General features: G+C 54.7%; 3 protein-coding genes across 3 annotated transcripts; 1 reads left to right on the top strand and 2 right to left on the bottom strand.

Annotated features, from left to right (window-relative positions):
- Nucleotides 1–3,959: 3,959 nt before the first annotated feature.
- Nucleotides 3,960–7,435, bottom strand: SPBR_05543 (choline/ethanolamine kinase; the record flags this gene model as incomplete). The annotated part of the gene is made up of 4 exons (XM_040763806.1): nucleotides 3,960–4,847; nucleotides 4,931–5,406; nucleotides 5,470–6,843; nucleotides 7,330–7,435. 4 exons carry the CDS (start codon nucleotides 7,433–7,435, stop codon nucleotides 3,960–3,962), a joined length of 2,844 nt encoding a protein of 947 aa, XP_040622635.1.
- Nucleotides 7,436–8,528: 1,093 nt separating this feature from the next.
- Nucleotides 8,529–8,973, bottom strand: SPBR_06257 (cytochrome c oxidase-assembly factor mitochondrial; the record flags this gene model as incomplete). The annotated part of the gene is made up of 2 exons (XM_040764519.1): nucleotides 8,529–8,609; nucleotides 8,710–8,973. 2 exons carry the CDS (start codon nucleotides 8,971–8,973, stop codon nucleotides 8,529–8,531), a joined length of 345 nt encoding a protein of 114 aa, XP_040622634.1.
- Nucleotides 8,974–9,428: 455 nt separating this feature from the next.
- Nucleotides 9,429–16,325, top strand: SPBR_05465 (inositol kinase kinase; the record flags this gene model as incomplete). The annotated part of the gene is made up of 8 exons (XM_040763729.1): nucleotides 9,429–9,688; nucleotides 9,761–10,177; nucleotides 10,246–10,404; nucleotides 10,500–10,596; nucleotides 10,698–11,189; nucleotides 11,272–12,792; nucleotides 12,864–13,338; nucleotides 13,408–16,325. 8 exons carry the CDS (start codon nucleotides 9,429–9,431, stop codon nucleotides 16,323–16,325), a joined length of 6,339 nt encoding a protein of 2,112 aa, XP_040622633.1.
- Nucleotides 16,326–21,723: the final 5,398 nt, after the last annotated feature.

The following is a 21,723-nucleotide window of genomic DNA, read 5'->3' as shown; positions in this document are numbered from 1 at the left end:
CGAGCGGCACTGGCACGGCAGCAACGCTGTCCAACCACTTACACGCATTTGGCCCCCGTACCTGAGCTGTCACACCGTTTGCTCCAATATCACAGCAGTACTTCCATTGTACGTCGTAAGCGACCCGCTCCATTTCACCTACCTTTTTGCCAGAAATATTGTTAAAAACACGAAAAAGCACCAACTTCAAAATGCCGAAAGTCCACAAATATGTATTATTTAACACGAGCTTTTTTGGCAACGGTTTTATGTCTAAATATTATAAAAAAGTGTAATATTGAATTCAAAGAATTCAGAGATTATTTTTACAATTAAGTTAATTATTTAGCGTACAACGATACTTTGAAACGGAATTTGAATGAAGGTTTTGAAAGTAACAGTTGAAATTCACACTTTTGCCGTGTTGTTGTTGACGTTTCTTACGAAAAGGTGGGCGAAAACACGGGGGGGTCACTCGCTCCTCTATTTTTCCACAAAAAGGGAAGAAGGGTACGGGGTGTGCCGCTCATCTCAGGGTCTAGTTCCGGCTGTTTCCCAGCGGCCGCTAGCGTTAGCGCCCACGGGCACACCCTTGACGTCTCACGCCAGCCAGCTCTGCGCGCACCACAAAAACACACGAGATATATATAAAACGAAGCGAACAAAACCATCTACATGAAGACGTATCTAGCCCCATCTTGCGCCGGTACCCTCCATCATGGCACCATCTCGCCCACTTCATCTTCAGCTCCACCTGACTTTATCTGGGCGTTACACCGATTTCCGCGGCGGTGTTTGGCCCCCAGGCGAACCAGAAAATATGACGAGCACAGCAAAGCACACACAATATAAGCACCAATATGGTACGTAGCCGCCTCTTGGCCTCACTAGCTGGCTGTCTGCTCGATTTTCTGCCCCCAGGTTGATTTTTGAAGTGTCTTGCGGTGCCGTAGTTGTATCGGACATTGTTGTACAGAGTACGGAGGCATTCTTTTTAGTCCATTTCATTCCATTTATTTTATTTTATTTTACTTTACTTAATTTTTAGACAAGAACACAAGGTCGGCGAGCTTTGAAGTCCGCCGAGCTTTGAAGTATGAGTCTTGGCGTGGGCATTTCCAGTTGCAGTAAGATCCACTTACAACCAGAAAAACGGAGACAAAAAGTGCCGGCCTGGTCTCTGTATGTTGTAGATGCAACACGCTTTCTTAGTTCGCTTCGATGATATGCAAGACAAGTCTGCCTGACGGAGCCTTTGTAGTCGTCCCTGCCTCGGGATTGGACCTGACATTTGTAGCTTGACTGCTGTTTCTCTCTCTCTCTTCTACTTACAACGCTTTTGAAAGTTGTGGTCTTTCTTTCTGTATCCCGTGACCGATGACCGCTGCTGATTCTGAAAAGAAACCAAGTCCACAGATGGAATCCTCTCCAAACGGCAACAGTCCCCGCGCAATGCCAAGTACAACAGGCAAAACAGCAGAGGGTCTGCTATGTATTCCACGTCTGTACGACGTAAATGGCGTGGTCCGTCAAGAATGCAGATGGCTAACCCTTTTTGGCCTTTGGGGGTCGGCTGTCATTTTCAGCGCATCAGATGTCCCCGTCACAGTGTTGTACGGGCTGCTCCATCCCACTTTTTTGTGACTTTCCCAGTCGTTGTCGGCTTTGTGCCTGGACCAGACCAGGGTCTAGTGATATGCAACCTTTGCATGCCGTTGCAGCAAAACAAACCAAAGAATCAGCGTCGCAGAATGCAACAAAACATGCTCCCTACAATCTTGTTGTGCAAAAGCCGAATCGGGTAAGGGGGCATGCAGCTCAGATGGACCTGCATTGGATTTGCATGTGGATAACCCACGCGTGGTTGGCTCCTGGCCTGTGGTTTAGCGCCAGACTTTTTGATGTCGCTCTCGATGTCCGCATTCTCCCTTGCGTTTTTCTTTATTTATTTTCATTTTACTGTTTATAGAAAATCTATTCATGATCTTGTCTTAATTCAAGTGTTGCAGCCAACAAGTTCGTCCGCTGTGTGTGGTGTGAGTACACTCCAAAGTGCCGTGTGGCAGTCCTTTTTGGTGGTTCGTATCACGGTGTATACGCACACGTCGCCGCGGATGTCCATGATCGTTCTACGCTCCCCGTTTGTTGACAAACGCCATAGACGCGGCGTACTGTTGCATTCATTTCTTCATCAGGATCTGCTTTTACAAAAAAAAAAATAAAAAAAATAAACTCAATTATCTTTCTCTCATGACTATATTATCATGGCCACCATAAGTTCCTGACTGCTTCGTCGCTTCGATTCCTCTATTCACATTATGCATGGCCCCCTAACTGTCTGCATTTCCCTGAGACGGTCACCAAAAGTGGCCAGAAAACGATTGGCTTTTAATCGTCCATTTTGCCTGTAGGTCGGCTAGACCCGACCTCCCTTCCTACCTTTTTTAAGTCTCGCCTGTATCCCTCTCGGCAGAATATGGTGCAATAATTTGTAAAATAGTCGCTGTGGTCTCTTTTTACATTTTTGTCTTGCAGAGCCTTGGTCATATTAAATTGTGGCCCTCATCAAGGCATAATTCACTGACTGAGTATCTCTTTCTTCTTTCTTCTTTCTTCTTTCTTCTTTCTTCTTTTTTCTTTTTTCTTTTTTCTTTTTTCTTTTTTCTTTTTTCTTTTTTCTTTTTCTTTTTCACTTTTATATTCTCTTTTCCCCTCGCTCTCCCTTTACCACTTAATGAACTGGTCAATCGCGTATTTTAACCGCAAGCGCGCAGTGCAGTGCCAACAAATCTCTGATATTAAAATCCCCACAAAATCATAAAAGGGGGAGGCTATATATATATTGTGTGATTTAATGCCCAGCTCGAAAGAGACAAACTGAGAGATTCAATGTGAGAGTGCGCGTGTGGTACAGGGACGGGAGGAAGGAGAAGGATAGGTGCGTTGCACAGACACGGGAAAAAAATGGGACAACATGCAGCAGCAGATGCAACAGAGATGCAACCAGATGTATAAAACATACTTTGCGGCGACACCGGACAAGGAGGTCCCAGAGTGACTGAGAGAGACAAAGCTGGAGAAAGAGCCAACCACGACCGGGCATATAGACGCCCCGCCTAGGCTCCTTTTGTCTTCCCTCTCATTCAGACCCCGAGATGGCCGAAGAGGTCCAGACAACCTGCCAAAGAACTGCCTGTCGCGCGCCTTGTTCCGTTGGCCTGTGATGGTGGTATGGTCACGCACTGCAAAGCCACGGTTGCAGAGGGCCCGGCCAGCGCCGCACGGCTGTTGGTACGAGTCGGCGTGTAGCGAGGGACAAAAAGAGTGGTTACGAGCTTGTAACCTGTGACCATTAACCAGGAATCAGTTATCAGGAATCGGGGAAAGTAGACACGGAATCTGAAACCACCATGTCGTAAATCAAGGCGGACTCAGTAAAACAAAAAGGCGACTGTACGTCCCCTTTGACCATCTTTGGGGCCTCTGACCTGGCATGCACCGTACAGGGGGCGACCGCTTTTGGCCGTTCTGTAGCCCGATGCAGCCACCGTATGGCCCTTAGCGACCTCCGATCTGCAGCGCTCGCGGAGTAGCAAGTGAGCCTTGCGGAATAGAGAAAGAGAGGAGCAAAGGGACAGAGGGCTAGAGGAGTCGAGAATGGGGCCGTGAAAGAGTAGTGGAAACGTGACGCGATATCGACTAGGTATAGACAGACTGCCCACTCAGCAAAGTCCAAGGCAGAACGAGCGGTGGAAGGCAGTGGCGAGGCAATATCGCGACAATGTCGGGTAGATGAAATTGACGGACGGATCGACTGCGAGCAAGACAAGAATTTATCGCTATGAATTTGCTATCGGGCATAGGTTGATCACGGCTATGGGTCGTGTGCGAAGCTGTTTATGCCATAGCGTGCATGCAATGCGTCTTGGGGGATGGTCGCCCTCACCTATCGCCCACAAACACCCCGACCGTCCCCGATCCTAGTAATCAATCATCTTCACCTTCGACTGCACGTCGGCCGGCAGCTCGTCCAGTTGCAACAGGCCCGCCTTGATGCAGTCGCCCAGCACAAAGAACGCACGCTCTTGCGCGTAGCCGAGGTAGTCAAACTCCTCTTCGGGCTCGGTAGCGTCATCGGCCTCGACGGCCTCGCCGTCAATCGTAATGTCGTCGTCGTGATCCTCCGCCAGAACAGAGGCAGCAGATGACGAGCCCTCCTTTGGCGGCAGGCTGAATCCAGGCACCTTCGCTTGCACAATGCCCCAGGCCACCCACATGGCACTGTTGGCAGCGCGCCACAGCCGCGTCTCTTCCATGAGCTCATCGACCTGCCGCTCCAGCAGCTCTTCTCGCCGGCGCTCCTCCTCCATCCAACCACCCGGCGGCGCGCGCGCGTCTAGCATAAAGTCGACAATCGAGCTGGCCGAGGAGGCTGTGTGCGAGGTCGACTGGTTCGGCAACGTGGGCGGTGCCGAGGCGGTGCCGGCCGAATGCACACCGGCAGACAGCACAGGCCCGGAGAGCGGCTGCTCCAGTAGAGGTGGCAGAGGCGGCAGCGACATGGGGCCGAAGCGCGGTGTGCTGCTGGCGCACTGGTGCGGGAACTCGGGGCGGTGGTCGACGTAGGCACGGATGAAGCGGCGCTGTTGCTCGGGCGTCGGATAGCGGTCGGCGAAGCAGGCGTGCGAGGCTACGCTGTCGTGGTAGTTGTATGTCCACTCGGTGAAGTGGTTGGCAAACTCGTTGCCCGGAAGGTTGGCCGAAGCGTACTCAAAGTCAATGACAATCAGCTGCTTGTGCTCATTCTCGGGCTGCAGCAGCGGCGACCGTTCGTCGGGGCGGATGCGCAGAATGTTTCCATATTGTGTCTGTAATAGTGGTCAGTACGGTCCGTACGGCTGAAAGTCAAGAAGGGTTATACAGGTGCAGGGACACAAAACACGCGACTTACATCGTTGTGGGCAAAGATCAGGCGGTCTCGGATCCTTCGCGATCCGCCGTAGTAACTCTTCACCATCTCGCGGTGTTTTTCGAGAAGCGCCTTGAACTTGGGCCACTCCACGCCGCACACGTAGCCTCTGGACTTCCAGGTGTCCATAAACGAGCCGGTCTGCGGCGGCAACGCCGCGTCGCTGGGGACGGGAACGCCGTCCTGGGCAGCCTGCCGTTGCAGGCGCTCGCGCTCTGCACCGAGGCGCACCTCCCGGTCGAGGAACGTGATTGTGGCTTCCACCGTGTCCAACCAGCGGTCCCAGTTCTGCCACACAGTGGGGCCTGCGTCCAGCTCCTCCTCGAGCAGTTCGACACCGTCGTGCAGCTCGCGCATTCGCTTGGCAATCTGCTTGGACGTCTCAGGTTCGCGGAGGTTGGCCGCCGTCAGCGTCGTTGCCTTGAAGAACTGCTCGAAGCGGCCGTTGCCAAAGGTGCCTAGCAGGCGAGGACCGATCTTCTTGCGTCCCAGACGGCGTAGGACGCTGAGCTCCTTCTCACGGTCGATTAAGTGCTCCACCTGTGGGCCGTAGATGCGAAGCAACAGCTTGTTTGGCAGCACGGTCTTGCTGCTGCCACCCGCCAAACTGAGCGTGCTGCTGGAGGGTGTCAAGCCCGATGGCATGACCAGGGGCGACATCCCGGCGTCACTTCCACCACTGTGGCTCTGGCTCTGGCCCAGGCCATTGTTGCTGTGCTCGCCGCCGCCCAGGTCTGCGGGAGGCGACACCACATAGACGGCATTGGTCAGCGCACCACTGAGACGCTCAACGGTGATTGTCTCGCCAGCGTCGAGTGGGACCTTGCGCCAACCCTTCAGGCGGAGTGTGTGTGCCAAGCGAATGATTTCGTTCTTGAACTTGTACCATGCCTGCCGCTCCTTGTCCTCGCGCCGGCTCGAGATGGACCCGGCGTCTGACGCTGCCCGGCCGCTGCTGCTTGCCAGTGGGATGCTGGTCGTAGACGTCGAGTACTTGAGCGTCTTGGAGTTGTCCAGGACGGCGTCGCAGCCCGGCACCAGCACGTCGCCGTCCATGTATTCGGTGTCGGACGAAGCCGTGCGACTGGGAATGTAGCGCAGCGTGCGCGAGTGGCGGCGTCCGCTGTTGCTGATGCCGCTGCTGCTTAGGCCGCTGCCGCCACCGCCGCCAATACGCAGACCGCCCACATAGTTGGAGATCGACTCGATCCCAAGAGCGGACATGTTGTCGTCGATGATGCGTTGCAGGCGGTCGAGAGACACGTCGCTCGACGCTGAGCCCGTCGATGGTGCACGGTGGTGTCTTGACACTGTGGTTTGACCGACAGGGACGTCATCATCGTCGTCACCATTGTCGACGGCGGCTGCTGAGGTGGTGTCGCGCGCGGCTGCAGTGTCGTCAGCTGCTAGCCGCTCGCGGCGCTCTTTCGTCTTGCTGCTCCGCTTGGCACCGTCCTCGGCCGGCGGTGACCGGTTCTTGCGGCTGCCGTGAGCCCGAACCTTGCGGGACTTGCGAGTTTCCTTCTTGATGCGCTCGTGCTGGATCCACTCGCTAATCTGGGCCAGGAGGCGGCCACTGATATGATCGACGGCGCGGTGACGCTGCTGGTGGTGGTGCTGCTGCAGCGGGTTGATGAGCGGCCGCATGAGGGGCGAGGCGTTTTGGCGCGGGTCGTCGGCGGCCAGCTGCGCCGGCGAAGTCATGTACGTGGCCAGGCCATCGAGACTGGTCTGGCTGCTGACGGAGTTCCGCGAGGACGCGGGTAACGGCAAGACGGCCGCCCGACCGCTGAGGCGCTTAGCGCCTGTGACCGTGAACTGCTTGCGAGGCGGCAGTTCCTCGACGGGCGGCGGCTCCAGGACGTCAGTAACGTCGGGCTCGGCGATTTGCACCGCTGTAAAGCTGTCAATATACATTCTGCCAGTGGGAAAAAGAGAGAATGACAAAGAAGATGGGTGAGTAGCCCAGACAGTGCCAGGGAAGAGTGCCATAATAAGGAGGAGGTGAGCCATTGAAATAGGCACGCGACAGTGACTAGCCGAGTTCTCGAAAAGGCACACGACACTAGCTACCATGCAGTACAACAAAGGTGCCTGCCCCCACGCTGCAGCAGCAACTGCAGCAGCAAGGTGGCCACCGAGGGCCACATGACCCCTTTTTGTTGCGAGGCATATGGTAGACTGAAGGTAGACGGGGGGCAAACCGAGGACAACGACGGGGGGTGAGGGCGAGTAAGCACACAACACCAAAAAGATGTGCATATAGCTCTGCATGCATGAAATTGCGCAGAGATAAGACAAAGACAGATCAAAACCAAAGTCCATACACATGACGCGAAAGACCGTAAACACCAAACTATCAAATACTCATAGAGACTCACCTTTTGTCAGGCCACTCAAGGGCGGCGTCCGGTCTGAATCGTCGCGCAGAGCTGACCGGAGAGGCACCGACCGAGGCGAGCTGGTCGGCGCCTGCGGGTTGGACATGGCGCCCGACTGCAGTTCCTGCGGCTGCTTTTTACTGCGGCTGCTGACGGATTGTGCCGTATCGAATCTGGTCCGCCAGGAAAAGACGCCGGGGCTGAGGACGAAAGACGGAATGGCGTGGAAACAGAGGGCGCGAAAATGGATGCCGCACTGTCAACACGGCGGTCTACAGCCCGCCCGCACGAGAGGTATGTAGCGCGTAGGCGGCAAAGGCTGGCAATTTCTGTAATGTCAACAGTCAATGGTCAACAACAGCGGCTGAACGTCGCTGGGTGCACGGGTGCTGGTGTGGTGAGTTGTTTTGCCTTTATCGCGAGCAAAGGGCACAAACGATGTTTGTTGAGGTCCTCTGGTGCAGAAATGGGGCAGGAGCCTCGGTCTTGGCCCTCTGGCTTTGATCCGCCCCCATTCTGGCCATTATGGGCCACCTTCACTTCCAAGGCAAGTGCGAACGTCACTCATGTATTTTTCGCCTCTGAATCGCATTGGTGCATATCGTGGGATTTATATGTATTTATCCGAACTATCGTCTCATGCCACCACCAATACTACGGACCGCCCATACAGAGACACGTAAATAATGTGAGGTCAGCCACCTGCAGAGTGGTCACCCGACCGCAAGCGGTCCGAGTCCAGACGCCATTCTGCATTCTGCCCGCAGGCTGGTTTCCTTTGCTCATGCAGGCCATGCATTGTTCGCAGTGTTTTTTTCGCCTGCACATCCCAATTGAGCTGACCGAGTGCACATCTGCATGCCAGTCTGTAGGCGCTGTACACCTGTGTCGCAGTAGGAATGAGCGCCGCTAAACAATTACACAGCACGCGGCATGCTCCGCACACCGCCGTTTGATCGGCTCGCATGCTCTGCTCGGTGGCCAGTAAAGTATCGTCGGTCAACTGGATAAGGTGTCACGTGACGACAACTTACCGGCCTCGAAACCGTCGTGGTTCTTCAGCTGGCCGGGCTCCGGTATTGGCATTCGGCCGTGCTGTCAGCAATCGGCCGCTGCTCCCGTCTTCAGCTGTGCGGCTGGCATCGCTTGCATTCCTTTATCCGCGCCTTCGTTTGCTTGTTGTTGCTGCTCGTCGACCCTTACAACACGCCGTCGCTTTCGCCCTTCAGGCGCTCAACACGTTTCTGCTCCCAGTTGTCCAGATCCTTGTGTGCCAGTCGCTGCCAACACGTGTCAGTCACAGATGATCACTGTCGATGCGTCCCAGGGGAAAAAGGCCTCAACAAAAGCTTTTACAAATGCTCCACCGCGTCCACTTACGTTGTATTCTTCACGCATGTTCACCCGCCGGCCGCTCTTGCCGATGCCCAGCTCGTCCTCGCGCGATACCATGCGCACCTTGCGGTCGTGCCGTTCGTAGCGTATCGCCGTCGCCGTCGTCAGGACAAACGACCCGCCAATGATCACGGCCATGAACGGCAGCCCAAAGAGCAAAAACGGGTGCTTGGCCATATGCGCACGGTAGCGAGCCGCAAATGTGTTGGCGTCGGCCGCCGACCGGTATCGGTTCTTCTGGAACGCCATCCGGCGGAGTGATGGAAGCATTGTCCGTGTCGAGGTGGTGATCGAAGCCTGTGTTGAAGGTTTGTGTTGTCGCTGGTCGTCGCAAAGAAATGGCGCGACGTAGGATGTGCACTGACACCGCGAGCACTACTTTTCTCCAGTGCGCTGGGGCCACAGGCGGGACACTGCGGCTAGCAGTGGGGTGATCTTCCCACAAATTGATTCACGTGACCACGCGATCAGTGACCAAAGCCTTGGGTCGCTCTTTCTTTTTCAGGTTGCGCGTCTCGACGTGACGCTCAGTTTAGACGGCAAATGGCAAGAACGCAGCCTCGCCACCACCACCATCACCACTAACAACAAAAACAACAAAACAGCAACACCACTAAGGCCATAGCTCCTCTCGTGGTCCTCGCGAACCCGGGACCCATGCATTGTCCACAACACATGTTGCAGAGGCCCGGTGTTGTTCCACGATGAGCATCCCGCCGCACAATGCCTCTCTGCGGCCCGACGCCGAGGGCGAGCCTGCGCCAGACCCTATGGAGTCTCAAATCCCAAACAATAGTTACATCGTCGGCGACGATGGGACTGAAAACCAAGAACGAGAATCCAAGAGACGAAAGACCGAGCCATCGGCCCCGGTGCCGATCCTGACAAACATCCGCAACCGGATATGCGCCAAGTTCGGCGTCGAGATGGGCGACAATGTCCGAGAGACGCTTAGCACTATGTAGTAAGTTACAGACAGATGGGTTTGAGCTCGAGACATCCAACCTGCTGACACAATCTCCTCCCTTCTCCCTAGCGAAGCGATACAGAGTCGTGAGGACCTTCAAGACGAGCAGACAATCTGCTCCGCCCTCCAGTTCCTCAGCCAGACCCTGTGTGCCATCGACCACACAGCAACCCTTGTCGACCCCCACGACAACAGCTCCCCCATAATGTGCAAACCCTGCAAGACATTTGACACAACATATACACCACCTCGACACAAGGAGAAGGAGAGGGGGGACGCTGCGTGTGCGTTTCAACTGTTCCTGAACATTATCACGACCCTCGTTCCAACGACTGGCCCGCTCACTGTACGAGCCTTGATACTTCTTCGGCGCATAGTTCTCCATGCCAACACGGACGAGATTCTCGACTACGAGCAGTCGGATCTCTGCAAGTGGTGCTCGGCCCAGCTTTACAGCCCCGACAAAGCCGTCCGGGACCAAGCTGCGTGCGTATGAAGTGGCACGACTTTTCACGAGTCCCTTACTTCTGAATACGTCTGGCTAACATTCACAGAAAATCCGTCAGCGTTTTTGTGCGCGACCGGACAGATGCGTCCAAGTGCGTAATGGAGAAGAACCGGCGGCGTTTCTACAGCGGGCTAGACCACATGCTGGCCTCGGGCGACTGTATCATGCAGGAAACAAGCTCGTTGACCTGGATGTACATGGCAATGTAAGCACAAGCTGTCAATTACCAGCTTTCTTTACGTTCATCCGAATCCCCTCCCCCCCACCTCCACCTGGAACATGCAGCTGACTTGCATCAAGGGCCGTTGCCGAAAACCAACTGAGGCCCATGCTGTGTGGACTGCTGGCCCATCTGGACAGCGAACACATGCCGGTCTGGAATATGGCCATCTTAGAAGTGAGCAATGATCCAACTTCAATTGTCGTCTTCGTTTGTATTCCTGCCTGTCGACTCTCGACTCTACTCTCATGCGCCCGTCCTGACACTCCTTTTCACAGCTCCGCCATCTAGCGAGCCACTTTGGCCGGACTCCAAACGAGATCTTCGAGCCGTATTGGCGCAAAACGGCACATTTAATTGTCAAGCACATAGCCGATCGGCCGGATGTTGCCAGTGCCATTGCCAACCTCTTTGGCACGACCGCTCCAAAGCTGGCACTGCACCTGCAGTCCCAAGCTATCCCTTCGCTGCTCTTCAACCACCAGACGGCTGCCATCCGAAAAATTTCCGAGTACCGCGGTGACGGTGACGAGCTGTGGCTCACTTTCATGGATAAGAGCAATCTGACATCCATCTTGGCCATGTGGGTTCGACTGCCGGCCGAGTTCGGCGCTCTCGACGATCTGATGGAACGCTTCCAGACATTTTCTCCCCAACTTGGCCTGGCCACCATCCGCGACGTTATGGGCGCCGCTGCTGTTCCTGTCCTGGCCGAGCTTTTCATCCATCTCACCTACGAGTCTACACCCTCATCCGTCCGTTTTCCAAGCGTACGTGCCAGTCCCAGGAATCTCGCTCTCGCTCCTTGTACCCTTTACACACACAATTCAATTGGCAACTAACTTGGCACAGATTGTTGAAGGAATTGGCTTTAAGCCCATCCTCACCATTGCACGCCTATTGAACACCAACACCAGCCTGCAAACAGACGACGAGATCGTCATTGGCTTTCTGTCGCAACACGTTCTCGGTTTTACCACACTTCTTTCCGATGTCCGTGTCTACGACGGCAAGAGGCATCTGTGCCATTGGATTAACGGTATCGAGGCGCTCGAAATTCTCATCAAATACCTTCGGTCAGAGATTCGAGTTGCCCGTCCACAAGTCATTGCATTTCTCCTAGACGCTCTTGGTGACCACCCTGGCTACGCCGCCTGCTGGCAAGCCAGTGTACGGCGGGCAGCCATCTCGTGCTGGGCTGCGCTGGTGCAGAACGTCGGCGAAGAGAATGTGCACACGCTTGTCGAGACGACTTTTTGTGTTATTCGGAAAAATTGGAGCCAATTTGGTGATTGGGAAAAGGAAAAATGCCAGGACTTGCTGCAGTGGCTGCTAGCTAAGCCCAATGGCCGCCACCGGGACTGCATTGTCGAGAAGATCGACGTGCTTCCGCGTCTCAACATCCCCGAACTCCAAAGAGCTGTCGACAACAAAACGGACAAGCTGCGGAAGCCGCTCGGTGGCATGCAGACCATAGACCTGTTTGCACAGCGCATCACGCACGAGAATTTAGACGTCGTCTGGGTCGCCCTGGAAGATGCAAAGGAATTCCTGCAACACAACCAGGATTCCTTGCAAGCACCCACCCAGGGCGAAAAGTCTGACTCGGCCGTTGCTCACTTCGTTCGCGCGCTTCTGGACTGTTCCGCAAAATACAACGTGTCAGAGCCGGCTTTGGCATCAGCATGCATGGCTTGCATTGGCTTCATCGGCTGCCTGGACGCGAACCGGCTCGGTGCCGTTGCCAAGGATCCGCCATTCGTGGTGATCTACAATTTCTCCAATCTGGAAGAGAGCATCGACTTTGTTATTTACATGCTGCAGCATGTCCTAACGCGCGCCTTTCTTTCTGCAACAAACTCGACAAGCCAAGGGCTGATTGCGTATGCTGTGCAGACCCTGTTGACCAAGTGCGGGATCAACAATGCCATCTTTAGTCAAGGCCGCGAGCTAAAGTCCACGTACGAGAAGTGGAAAGCGCTTCCTGAGCTGGTGCAGGTTGTCCTTTCCCCTCTCCTCGTCTCCAAGTACCACATTGCGTTGCCCGCGCGTGTTCTGATCCGATACCCCATCTTCTGGCCTGGCCGGACCTATGGCGACTGGCTGAGAACCTTCGTGGTCGACCTCCTGGCCAAGCCGCAAACCCAGTTTGCTGAGATTCTGCACGAATCGCTGTCGCGCACGGCAAGGGGCAATGACCTGGCAGTAGCCGAGTTTTTGCTTCCGTACATGGTCGTCCACGTTGTGACCGGCCTGCGCAGTACCGATGAAGACCGCGAGCAAATCACGCTCGAACTCCAACACATTTCGCAGTATCAGCCACCTGACGAAGCGCCGTCCGCCGATCGAGAGCAGGCAAAGTTGTTTTACGATGTGAGTGGCCCTTGACTGCCAGTTTTCATTGCTCCCTCTCTCCATCTCTCTCTCTCTCTCTAACATTGTAGGCCGTTTTCCGTGTGATCGAATACGCCCTCGTCTGGCTGCGAAGCTCCATCCATCACGAAAAGCCAACTGGCGTCGCGCACATGGAAAAGTTTATTGGTGCTTTCCCAGCGGAAGTCCTTTCCCAAAAGGCATTATATTGCAAGGACTATGCGCGGGCCATGTTCTTCCTCGAGCCTGTGGCAATGGCCACCGTACCCGAAGAAGATGCCGAAGAAAAGGCACGGCGGGACAAGGCGGAATCCGACATGATCGACATCTACGCGCAGATCGATGACCCTGACTACCTGGGCGGCATGATGTCCAAAGCCGGCAGTATTGTGGAGATGAACACGTATCGAAAGGCCTTGCTCGAGCAGAAGGCCGGTCGATGGGAATCGGCAACGACGTGGCACCTTTCTGACCTGAGCTCGGAGCCAGATAATGTCGACATCCAGGCCCGCGTTCTTAAGTGCTTTTTGGAAGCTGGCCATCATGGTAAGTCAACAAGTTGGCGGCGCTGCGTGGGTTTCAGTAGCTCAAAATCATCAAGTATTAACAATATAGACGCTCTTTTGGCGAGAGTGGATGGCATGAATCTGTCCCAGGCACCTGCTGGCACGATCAGCAAAGTGCTCCCCCTGGCCCTTGAGGCATCTTGGGCCACCTTCCAGTGGGACAAGCTCGGCACCATGGTGCCAATTTACAAGGGCGACACGTTTGACATTTTCAACGTAGGCGTGGCCAGTGCACTGTCGCATCTGCAGCAGCTGAACATGACTGAATTCGACAGCGCCCTAAATAAAATTGTCAATCGCATTGCCGCATCCATGTCGTATTCAACAACCACGTCGCTGCAAGCATGCCACGAAGCCATGTTCCGTGCCCATGTGGTCACTGATCTTCGCCTGATCAGCTCGGTAACCAAGGCCGAGGCAGACGTTATGGAGCGACGGTCCAGCGCCCAGGGCCCCAAAAAGACAAGCGCCGCGCTCGCCACCCTCATTCAGCGACTGGACTTGCTCGAAGATGTCAGCGACAAGCGGTATCTGCTGGCGCTGCAGCGAGCGGCCATGGAGTCGCTGCGGCCCATATATGGCGACAAGGAAATCTCGACGCTGTGGCTCCTGAGTGCACGACTTGCGCGAAAGACCGGCTCGAACGGCGAGTGTCTCAAAGCCATTGCGCATGCACGACAGCTCGGCGACCCGGCGGCCGAAGTGGAGAACGCTCGACGACAGTGGGCGTGGGGCGGTAAGCACCAGGCCATTGCGGACCTGCGATTGGCCATCAGTCGCGGCCTTCCTAGCAACGAGGGCGACAGCGGCAGCAGCGGCGTCGCGAGCGAGCCAGGAACGGGGTCGTTTGGGCAGAAGTGGTCGATACACGAGGCGGCGCCACTCGCTGCACGGGCGGGTCTGCTGTTGACGCGGTGGCTGGATGCGAGCGGCGAAACGTCGCGGCCGGTTCTGCGCGAGAGCTACAAGGAGCTGTCGAGCAAGTACAACGAGTGGGAGAAGAGCCACTACTTCTTGGGGCGGCATTACAAGAAAGTGCTCGAATCTGAACAGGCGCTCAAGCCGGACGAACAGAGCGACTCGTTCTTGATGGGGGAGCTCGCGCGCCTTGAGATCGAAAGCTACTTACGCGCGGCACGGCTAGGCACCAAGTACCTGCACACGACACTCCCCCGATTTCTGACAGTATGGCTCGGGCTTGGGTCGCAGATTCACAAGGCACCAGACGGCAAAGCGGCGGTGGCGGAGGACCTCGTCCAGCGGCGTACGGAAGTGCTGATGGGTCTGCACCGGCGGCTGCTGCGACAGGTTCAGCGACTACCACCGTTTATTTTTTACACGGCGCTTCCGCAGCTGGTTGCGCGTATCAACCACCCGAACAGGGAGGTGTGCTTTGTGCTAGACCAAATCATCACCAAGGTGGTGCAGGCATATCCGCAGCAAGCATCGTGGAGTGTATTTGGGGTAATGACGACGCGGCCCAAGGACCACCCGATAAAGAAGCCGGCGGCGCGACTGATCAAGGCGCTAACGGCGCAGCCGGGAGCAACGGCGAGCCTGAAGCATATACTGCGGGCGGGCATCACCCTGGCGGATGACCTGGTCAAAGTCGGACGCAAAGGCAACTACCGGGCGAACAGCGCGACCAAGGCTGCCAGCCTGCAGCGTGACATGAACTTCCGCATGAACGACCCGATTGACCTGGTGGTGCCGATTGCGCGGTGTCTGACGGCGACGATGCCGGGGCGGATTGCAGACTCGAGCACTGCGGGCGGCGGCGTATCGGGGGTGTCGTCGCCGGCAGTGGTAGCAACGGCAAATTCGACCGGGGAGGTCAGCAACAGCGCGACGGTGATGGCGCTGCTGACGCACAATGCGTTTTCGTCGGATGTGATTACGATCCATGCGTTCATGGACGAGGTGCTGATCCTGGGGTCGCTGGCGCAGCCGCGCAAGCTGACGATCCGGGGCTCGGACGGCCGTCTCTACGACATTATGCTGAAGCCCAAGGACGATATGCGAACAGACCAGCGGATCATGGAGGTCAACGCGCAAATCAACCAGGCGCTACGCAAGGACACGGAGGCGACGCGGCGGCAGCTGTCGATACGGACGTACGCCGTGACGCCACTCAACGAGGACTGCGGCATCATCGAATGGGTGCTTGGTCTCAAGACACTACGCGAAATCTTGCGGCCGTACTACGACTTGCGGCGGTCGCAGGTGCAGCCGCGGCCGCCGGAGCCACTCGAGATCCAAAAGATGCTGACGGACGCGGGCACGCCGCGACAACGAGTGCACGTATTTACGGCAACGGTGCTCCCTGCGTTCCCACCGGTCTTGCAAGAGTGGTTCATGCGGCGGTTCCCGTATCCCGCCGTGTGGTTCACGGCGCGGCTGCAGTTTACGCGGTCCGCGGCCGTGATGTCGATGGCGGGGGCGGTGCTGGGACTGGGCGACCGGCATTGCGAAAACGTGCTGGTGGACCAGGACAGCGGCGGAGTGATGCACGTGGACTTCAACTGCCTGTTTGAAAAGGGCAAGCTGTTTACGCAGCCGGAGACGGTGCCGTTCCGGCTGACGCAGAACATGCGGGCGGCGATGGGCATCTGCGACGACCGAGGCCCGTTCCGACGGTCGTGCGAGCTGACGCTGCAGATGATGCGCGAGCAGGAAGAGACGCTGCTGGCGGTGCTGGAAGCGTTCATCCACGACCCGACGCTGGACCTGCAGGCAGACCCGCGGGGCGGCCACCAGCACCATGCGGCAGCACGAGCAAAGCCGCCGCCGGTGGTCAAGCTGGACCCGCAGAGCGTGGTGAAGAACATCAAGCGGCGGATTAATGGGCTGCTGTTGGAGGAGACGATACCCCTGGGCGTGGAGGGCCAGGCGCGGGAGCTGATCAAGCAGGCGACGGAGGCGACGAACCTGTCGGCGATGTACATTGGTTGGGCGCCACACTGGTAGTGGTATGCAGCCCGTTGTTGGCGTTTGACAGGTTGGCGGATTTTTGATGCATTTTCGGCAGGTCGCATTTTATTTTTATTTTTATTTTATATATATTTCTTTTATATTTCTTTGGCAAGGTCCTTGGGTTTTGTTTACAGATACAGCACAGCACACACATATCACGCACATAGCACGCACATACTATCGCACATATATACAGAGTACAGAGTAGACCGGATATGAATGAATATGATGAATCCAAATGGAGGACAATATACGACATACTGGTATGAATGCTGTACGATGGCGGCGCAATTTAATGTAGAGGCGGCGGCGATGCTATTCGGGTGCAGTATTGCTTTTACGTGGGAAGGGACGAGCGGGCAACCAAAACGGCCGGAGACTGTGGATGCACACATACGTGATGAGATGCTGATGAGGGAAAAGAGCAACATGGGCCGAAGAGACAAGAATAGATACGAGGTGGGGTTGTTTCTTCGTTGTGAAGGGAGGGGGGGGGGGGGGGGGCGTTTGACGTTTAGTGTCAGATGAACAGCAAGGATTGCCAAGAAGGAAGGAGGGGAACAAAGCCATGTTGACAGGAAAGTGCGATTATCAGCCAGGAAACTGGTTCCCTGGGCAGGAACTCGGGGCGAAAAACAGGAACAGGGAAAGAGCGAGCGAGTGGTCGATCTGTACGTCGTACCTGCCTTGGACCGAACCAGAGTTTGGGGGTTTCGTGCAGTCGCCGCCGTCATGCACCTTCCCGACCTTTCGAGACTCGATGGAATCAGTCAAGCATTTAAGTGGGCGATCGTGGAGAAGGAGGGGTAAGCAAGAGCAATGGACGATCGGCGATTGTTTGGCGATTGTTTTGGCGATGACGTGCCCGTCCAACCACCGAAAAAAGGTGAAACAATAATTTTTTTATTTTTTTTTCGCTGCCAGGGCATGACGCGGACAATTGTCATCAAGACGGCCGAGCCGACGGTGCTCCAATTCCCTCATCACGACCGGCGATGGCGATTCTGTGGTCACAGATATTTGATGTTCCCTCGTTTATTAATACAAATACAAAATCCCTTGGTGGGGGGAAGAAAACGAGGCCGCGCAAGTTTCAAGGGAACGTGCGCTGTGCGTGTATTTGTCAAACCCGGAAGGCTGCGGAGAAGATGGAGGGTGCAGCGGATGCCGCGGAATGTAGGATGGGCGATGGACGATGGACGATGGACGATGGATGACACAGGATGGAAACTACAGTGGTGTTTTCTGTCGGTTGGTGACGCACTCGGTGTCTTTTTGATCCTTTCCCAGTCCTCGTCCACTTCCTGTCATGGCCTCTGCATTTACGCCACACGTCCTCTAAATTTGTCAGAATCGACCACACTGGACAGGCGAGACAGGATAGATTAGCACGCACACTTGGTCTTGGTCTCATCCTTCGTGTTTGCTGTAAACACGACCGGGTTACGTCCTCGCTGATAGGGACTGGTACATTGAGCGTTGATTGGCCGCCCCTTGGCCAGGCCGGTTCATGTCCCGTTTCAGTGCGGTGCTCCACCTCATCCTGGTCCATTTATTCTAAAAGATGTGCCGCGCATGCGAGGCGGCCGTTATCATGATGGGTTTACTCTGTAAATTGAATTGAAAAAAAAGAGAAACAAAAGGCTATGAAGACAACCAGAAAATTAAGTTCCGAGGTACCAAGGGAAGAGAGGCAAAAGGAAATTAACGAAGAAGAGGACCACAACGTGGACAACGTGGGCTTGAAACGAAAGTGTCTTGGATCGAAGGGCTAGTTTTTGATGACAAGGAGACTGATGGACATTGGCAAAAGGACGAAAGTTGTGCGAGTGTGGTAGTCGACACTGGCTATCTCGGTTGTCGCCGAGCGTGTCCTTTCCAGCGTACCGCGTTGCACGTTTATTATGGAGAGCAACGAGGTCGTAATACGTTGTAATGCTCAGTAGCTATTTTAACCACGTTTCTCAGTCTGTGGTTGTTGCTACCTCGTCACTTTTGCTTTTTTCTACTTTCGTCTGCCATGCATCTGCCGGCGAGCCGACAAAACGAGGACGATGGCAGGCCAGCAAACCAGCAAGCCAGCCACAACGACACAGACCAGATGTCGGCAAAACTCACAAAAATCAAAAAGTGGGTGGCATCCAGATAACGTGGGCAATGGCTGTGTGCGTGGCTGTCGACCTCGTGTGAGACAATGCCGATCCCTTCGGACGCGAGGGATAGGACATAGTCAAGGAAACGGCTGCGGTCACACCGCCAGACAGGAGGAAGCAACGGGGCGAAGCAGACGAACGTTTGAGAGAGGAATGTAGCAATGGAAGGGAGAAAAGAGTACATCGTAGCTTTCGAAGACCAAAGAAACGTGGGAAAGAAGGAAAAGAAGGAAAAGAAGGAAAATTCAAATGAGGAGCGGCAGTGGACAGACTCGATGGAGCCTTGCCGTTTTTGTTTGGCCGGTGTCAGTATTGAGTAATCGGAGGGAGTAGTTGGCTGGCCAGAAAGGAGCAGGAAAACGAAACGAAGAAATTGGACGAGAGTCAAAAGTAGACAGGCGGTGTCGTAAAAATGCAACACGATATCAAGAGTCCATATGTCAAGGTCGTACGTACCACAGTCGAGAAAGTCCGTCTGTTGTGACATCACCAGTGGAATTTGTTTGTGGTCCGTGTTGGATGCCTGTTTTGGATGCCATTCCGAAGGCGAGCGTGGGCGTCGGAGTGTCAAGCGACCTTTGCCCCCGGATAGCCAAATCAGGCAATTTTCCGTTAGTTGCCGCAGACAGGAAGTGGACTACAGAGCGTTAAGCAGGCTGGGCCAAGCCAGGCCTGCAACAATGATGGTGAAAACGAGAACATATGTCGTTTTTCCCTTTCTTGCAGCGTTGCACTGTCAAATACACCGCTGCGAGCACTCAAAGCAGTGGCCGGGGACGGCGAGGATGACCAGACGCCTGGCAAACCCCTGCCAACGGCTAAAAGAATGAAACGTCGTTGAGAGAGTGTTTTTTCTTCTGCATTATTCAGTGTGCCTTTTGCTCCTATGTCTGAACCTTGTCGTGAGCGTCCTGTTGACAGCATGTCGTATTGCTAAGCAAAGCCGAGAGGGCCGCCAAGGATGTTGACCAGGTTGAAAGCCGACGATGCCCGGTATGCCGAAGGACTTGTTTATATACGACGTACTCCGTACAGAGTAAAGCTCGAAAACATAGCACAGCAACACCCCTGCTTCTCGAGGCGGTCACGCGGCGTGTTGTGATGCATCACAAAAGAGGCGCGCAGTACGGAGTAGAAGAAGACGACAAAATATAGGAAGACTGCCATTACGAGCGAGATGCGTAAAATGACAAGACAAAACGGGCGAAAAAAAAATGAGGGCAAGAGGTTGGAGGGGGGATATCGAGAGGGGAAGACGAACAAGCAAGGGACAAAAGAGGAAAACAACAAGGGTTCGTGATCCTGGCCGTCGACCACGAGACCATCTGCGGAGTATTCTTTCCTTTTCTCGTCGAATTTTACTTTCTTTTGCGACCTTACCTTTCCCTTTCCCCTTTGCCACGCGATCAAACGGCCAATGGCCTATTTGGCTGCATACGTAGTGCTGTTTTGTCGCGGACGCTATTGGGTTTGCCCGGTTTTCTACTGCTGTCTTATTCTGCCCCTGATGGACTGTCTTACATTTGGGCAGCAACGTATGCGTTGTTGACGGCGGGAACCGTTTGGAATGAGCGCAGGCAAGACAATTCGCAAACAATTGAAACCAATTGGCACGTAAAATTGCTAGTCCCTTGGTCCACTGCAGCCTGAAGGCAGGCATCAACTGTCGACGTGAGACAGTTTAGTTGTCTCTGGCACCTGTCGACCAGCCTTTTTCTTTCTGGTTTCGAAGCTTTCGTTCAGTCGTTCAGACTCTTGTTTCTGGTTCTGTCTCACCGTCGCTGGCACGACCCGTCGCTGTCCGTTCCTTCACACCCTTTCCCTGACAATGGACATTTAATGGCGGCAAGGTCGGGCTAAGAGAATAATCAAGACAAAGAGAGAGACGAGAAAAAAGACGAGAAAAAGACGAGAAAAAGACGGTGAAGACAAACTATGCCTAGCGGTTTGGTGCCAAAACACAGGTGAGACATGGCGGCGAGAGAGAAATAATGTGAGGAGGGAGATGAGAGCAAGAGAGCAAGAGAGCAAGAGTACCTGGTGGTTCCCCGTGAAGGGGGAAGCGTCCGTTCAACAAAATTTACAGAAGAAAAGAAAGGCGAGATGCTGATTCCAGTAAAAGAGAGACAAGGAAGAGCGGACGAGAGATATTGGAGCCGGAGTGATCCGGAGGGACGTCGTGAATACAAGACAGCAAAGGTAACAATGGAGCAAAAGAGGAAACAGATGAGGGTCTCGTGGGCGGGGCCGCGCCCACGAGACTGCAATGGCAATTAAGGTGATAAAGCTCTCATGGTAAGCGAGGCAAGGGAGCTCTGAAAGCGATACCAAAATGGTAATTTTAATTTTAAAAGTGACCCGATGTAGGCACGAGGACAGGCGGCGTGGACAGTGCGGGGCTCGAAAGAGGGAAGAGAGAGAAATCTTAAAGGGGAAAAGCGAAAAGAGCAATGTATCATAAAAGACGAAAACGACGAAAAGAGAAAAGAGAAAGGAGAAAGACGATAAATACCACAAAGGAACAGAAGCTTGGATGCCGAAATTGGACCCCGACCCAGAGGGAAGCTCGATGAGGTTGACGAGGGATGGAGATGAGAGGTAAGAGCAGAAAAGAACGAGATTACTGTGTTGACGGATCGTAGGTAGACGAGATGAGGAAAGATGTGACGATGTGTACGATCGTAGAGAGAAATAAAAAGAAATGATGACATCGTAAGACAGTAAGTGGGTGGAGTCGAGGAAGCTGCGATTACAGCAAATGGCGAGGTAAAAGGGAAAGCGCCAAAAACAGAAAGAGCCCGTCTGTCCGTCCACCTCACTGCGACGTATCTTACGAGGCCCTTCCAAGACGGGATTGGATCGGCTGCTTTTGGCGACGACGGGACGATCAGCGGGCCTAGGACGAGGATTGTTCAGGATGTCCAGGGTTTTGTCGACGGTCAGCTTGGCCGGGCTCAGCTGGACTGGCTTGACGGGCGGACAGGCGCAGACATTTAGGGGCCGTCAGGGCAGCTTGGGGCCTTTAGGAGGGGCCGTCAGGGCTGCTTGGGGCCTTTAGGCAAGGACCATCAGGTACTCGGGTACCTGCTGTCTCATGTTTGGCGCATGTTCTCACCGCTTTGGCGTCCTCTCACCACGTCAGGTCCCGTCGGCGACCTCCAATTGTGGCTCACAGCTCAACTGTCAGACGCCGATGTTTCGACGATGTGCAACGATGCAACAACACACACACACACATG

Source organism: Sporothrix brasiliensis (genome assembly GCF_000820605.1).
Source record: "Sporothrix brasiliensis 5110 chromosome Unknown Cont15, whole genome shotgun sequence".
NCBI lineage: Eukaryota > Fungi > Ascomycota > Sordariomycetes > Ophiostomatales > Ophiostomataceae > Sporothrix > Sporothrix brasiliensis.
This window is presented reverse-complemented; position numbering and strand designations above follow the sequence as displayed.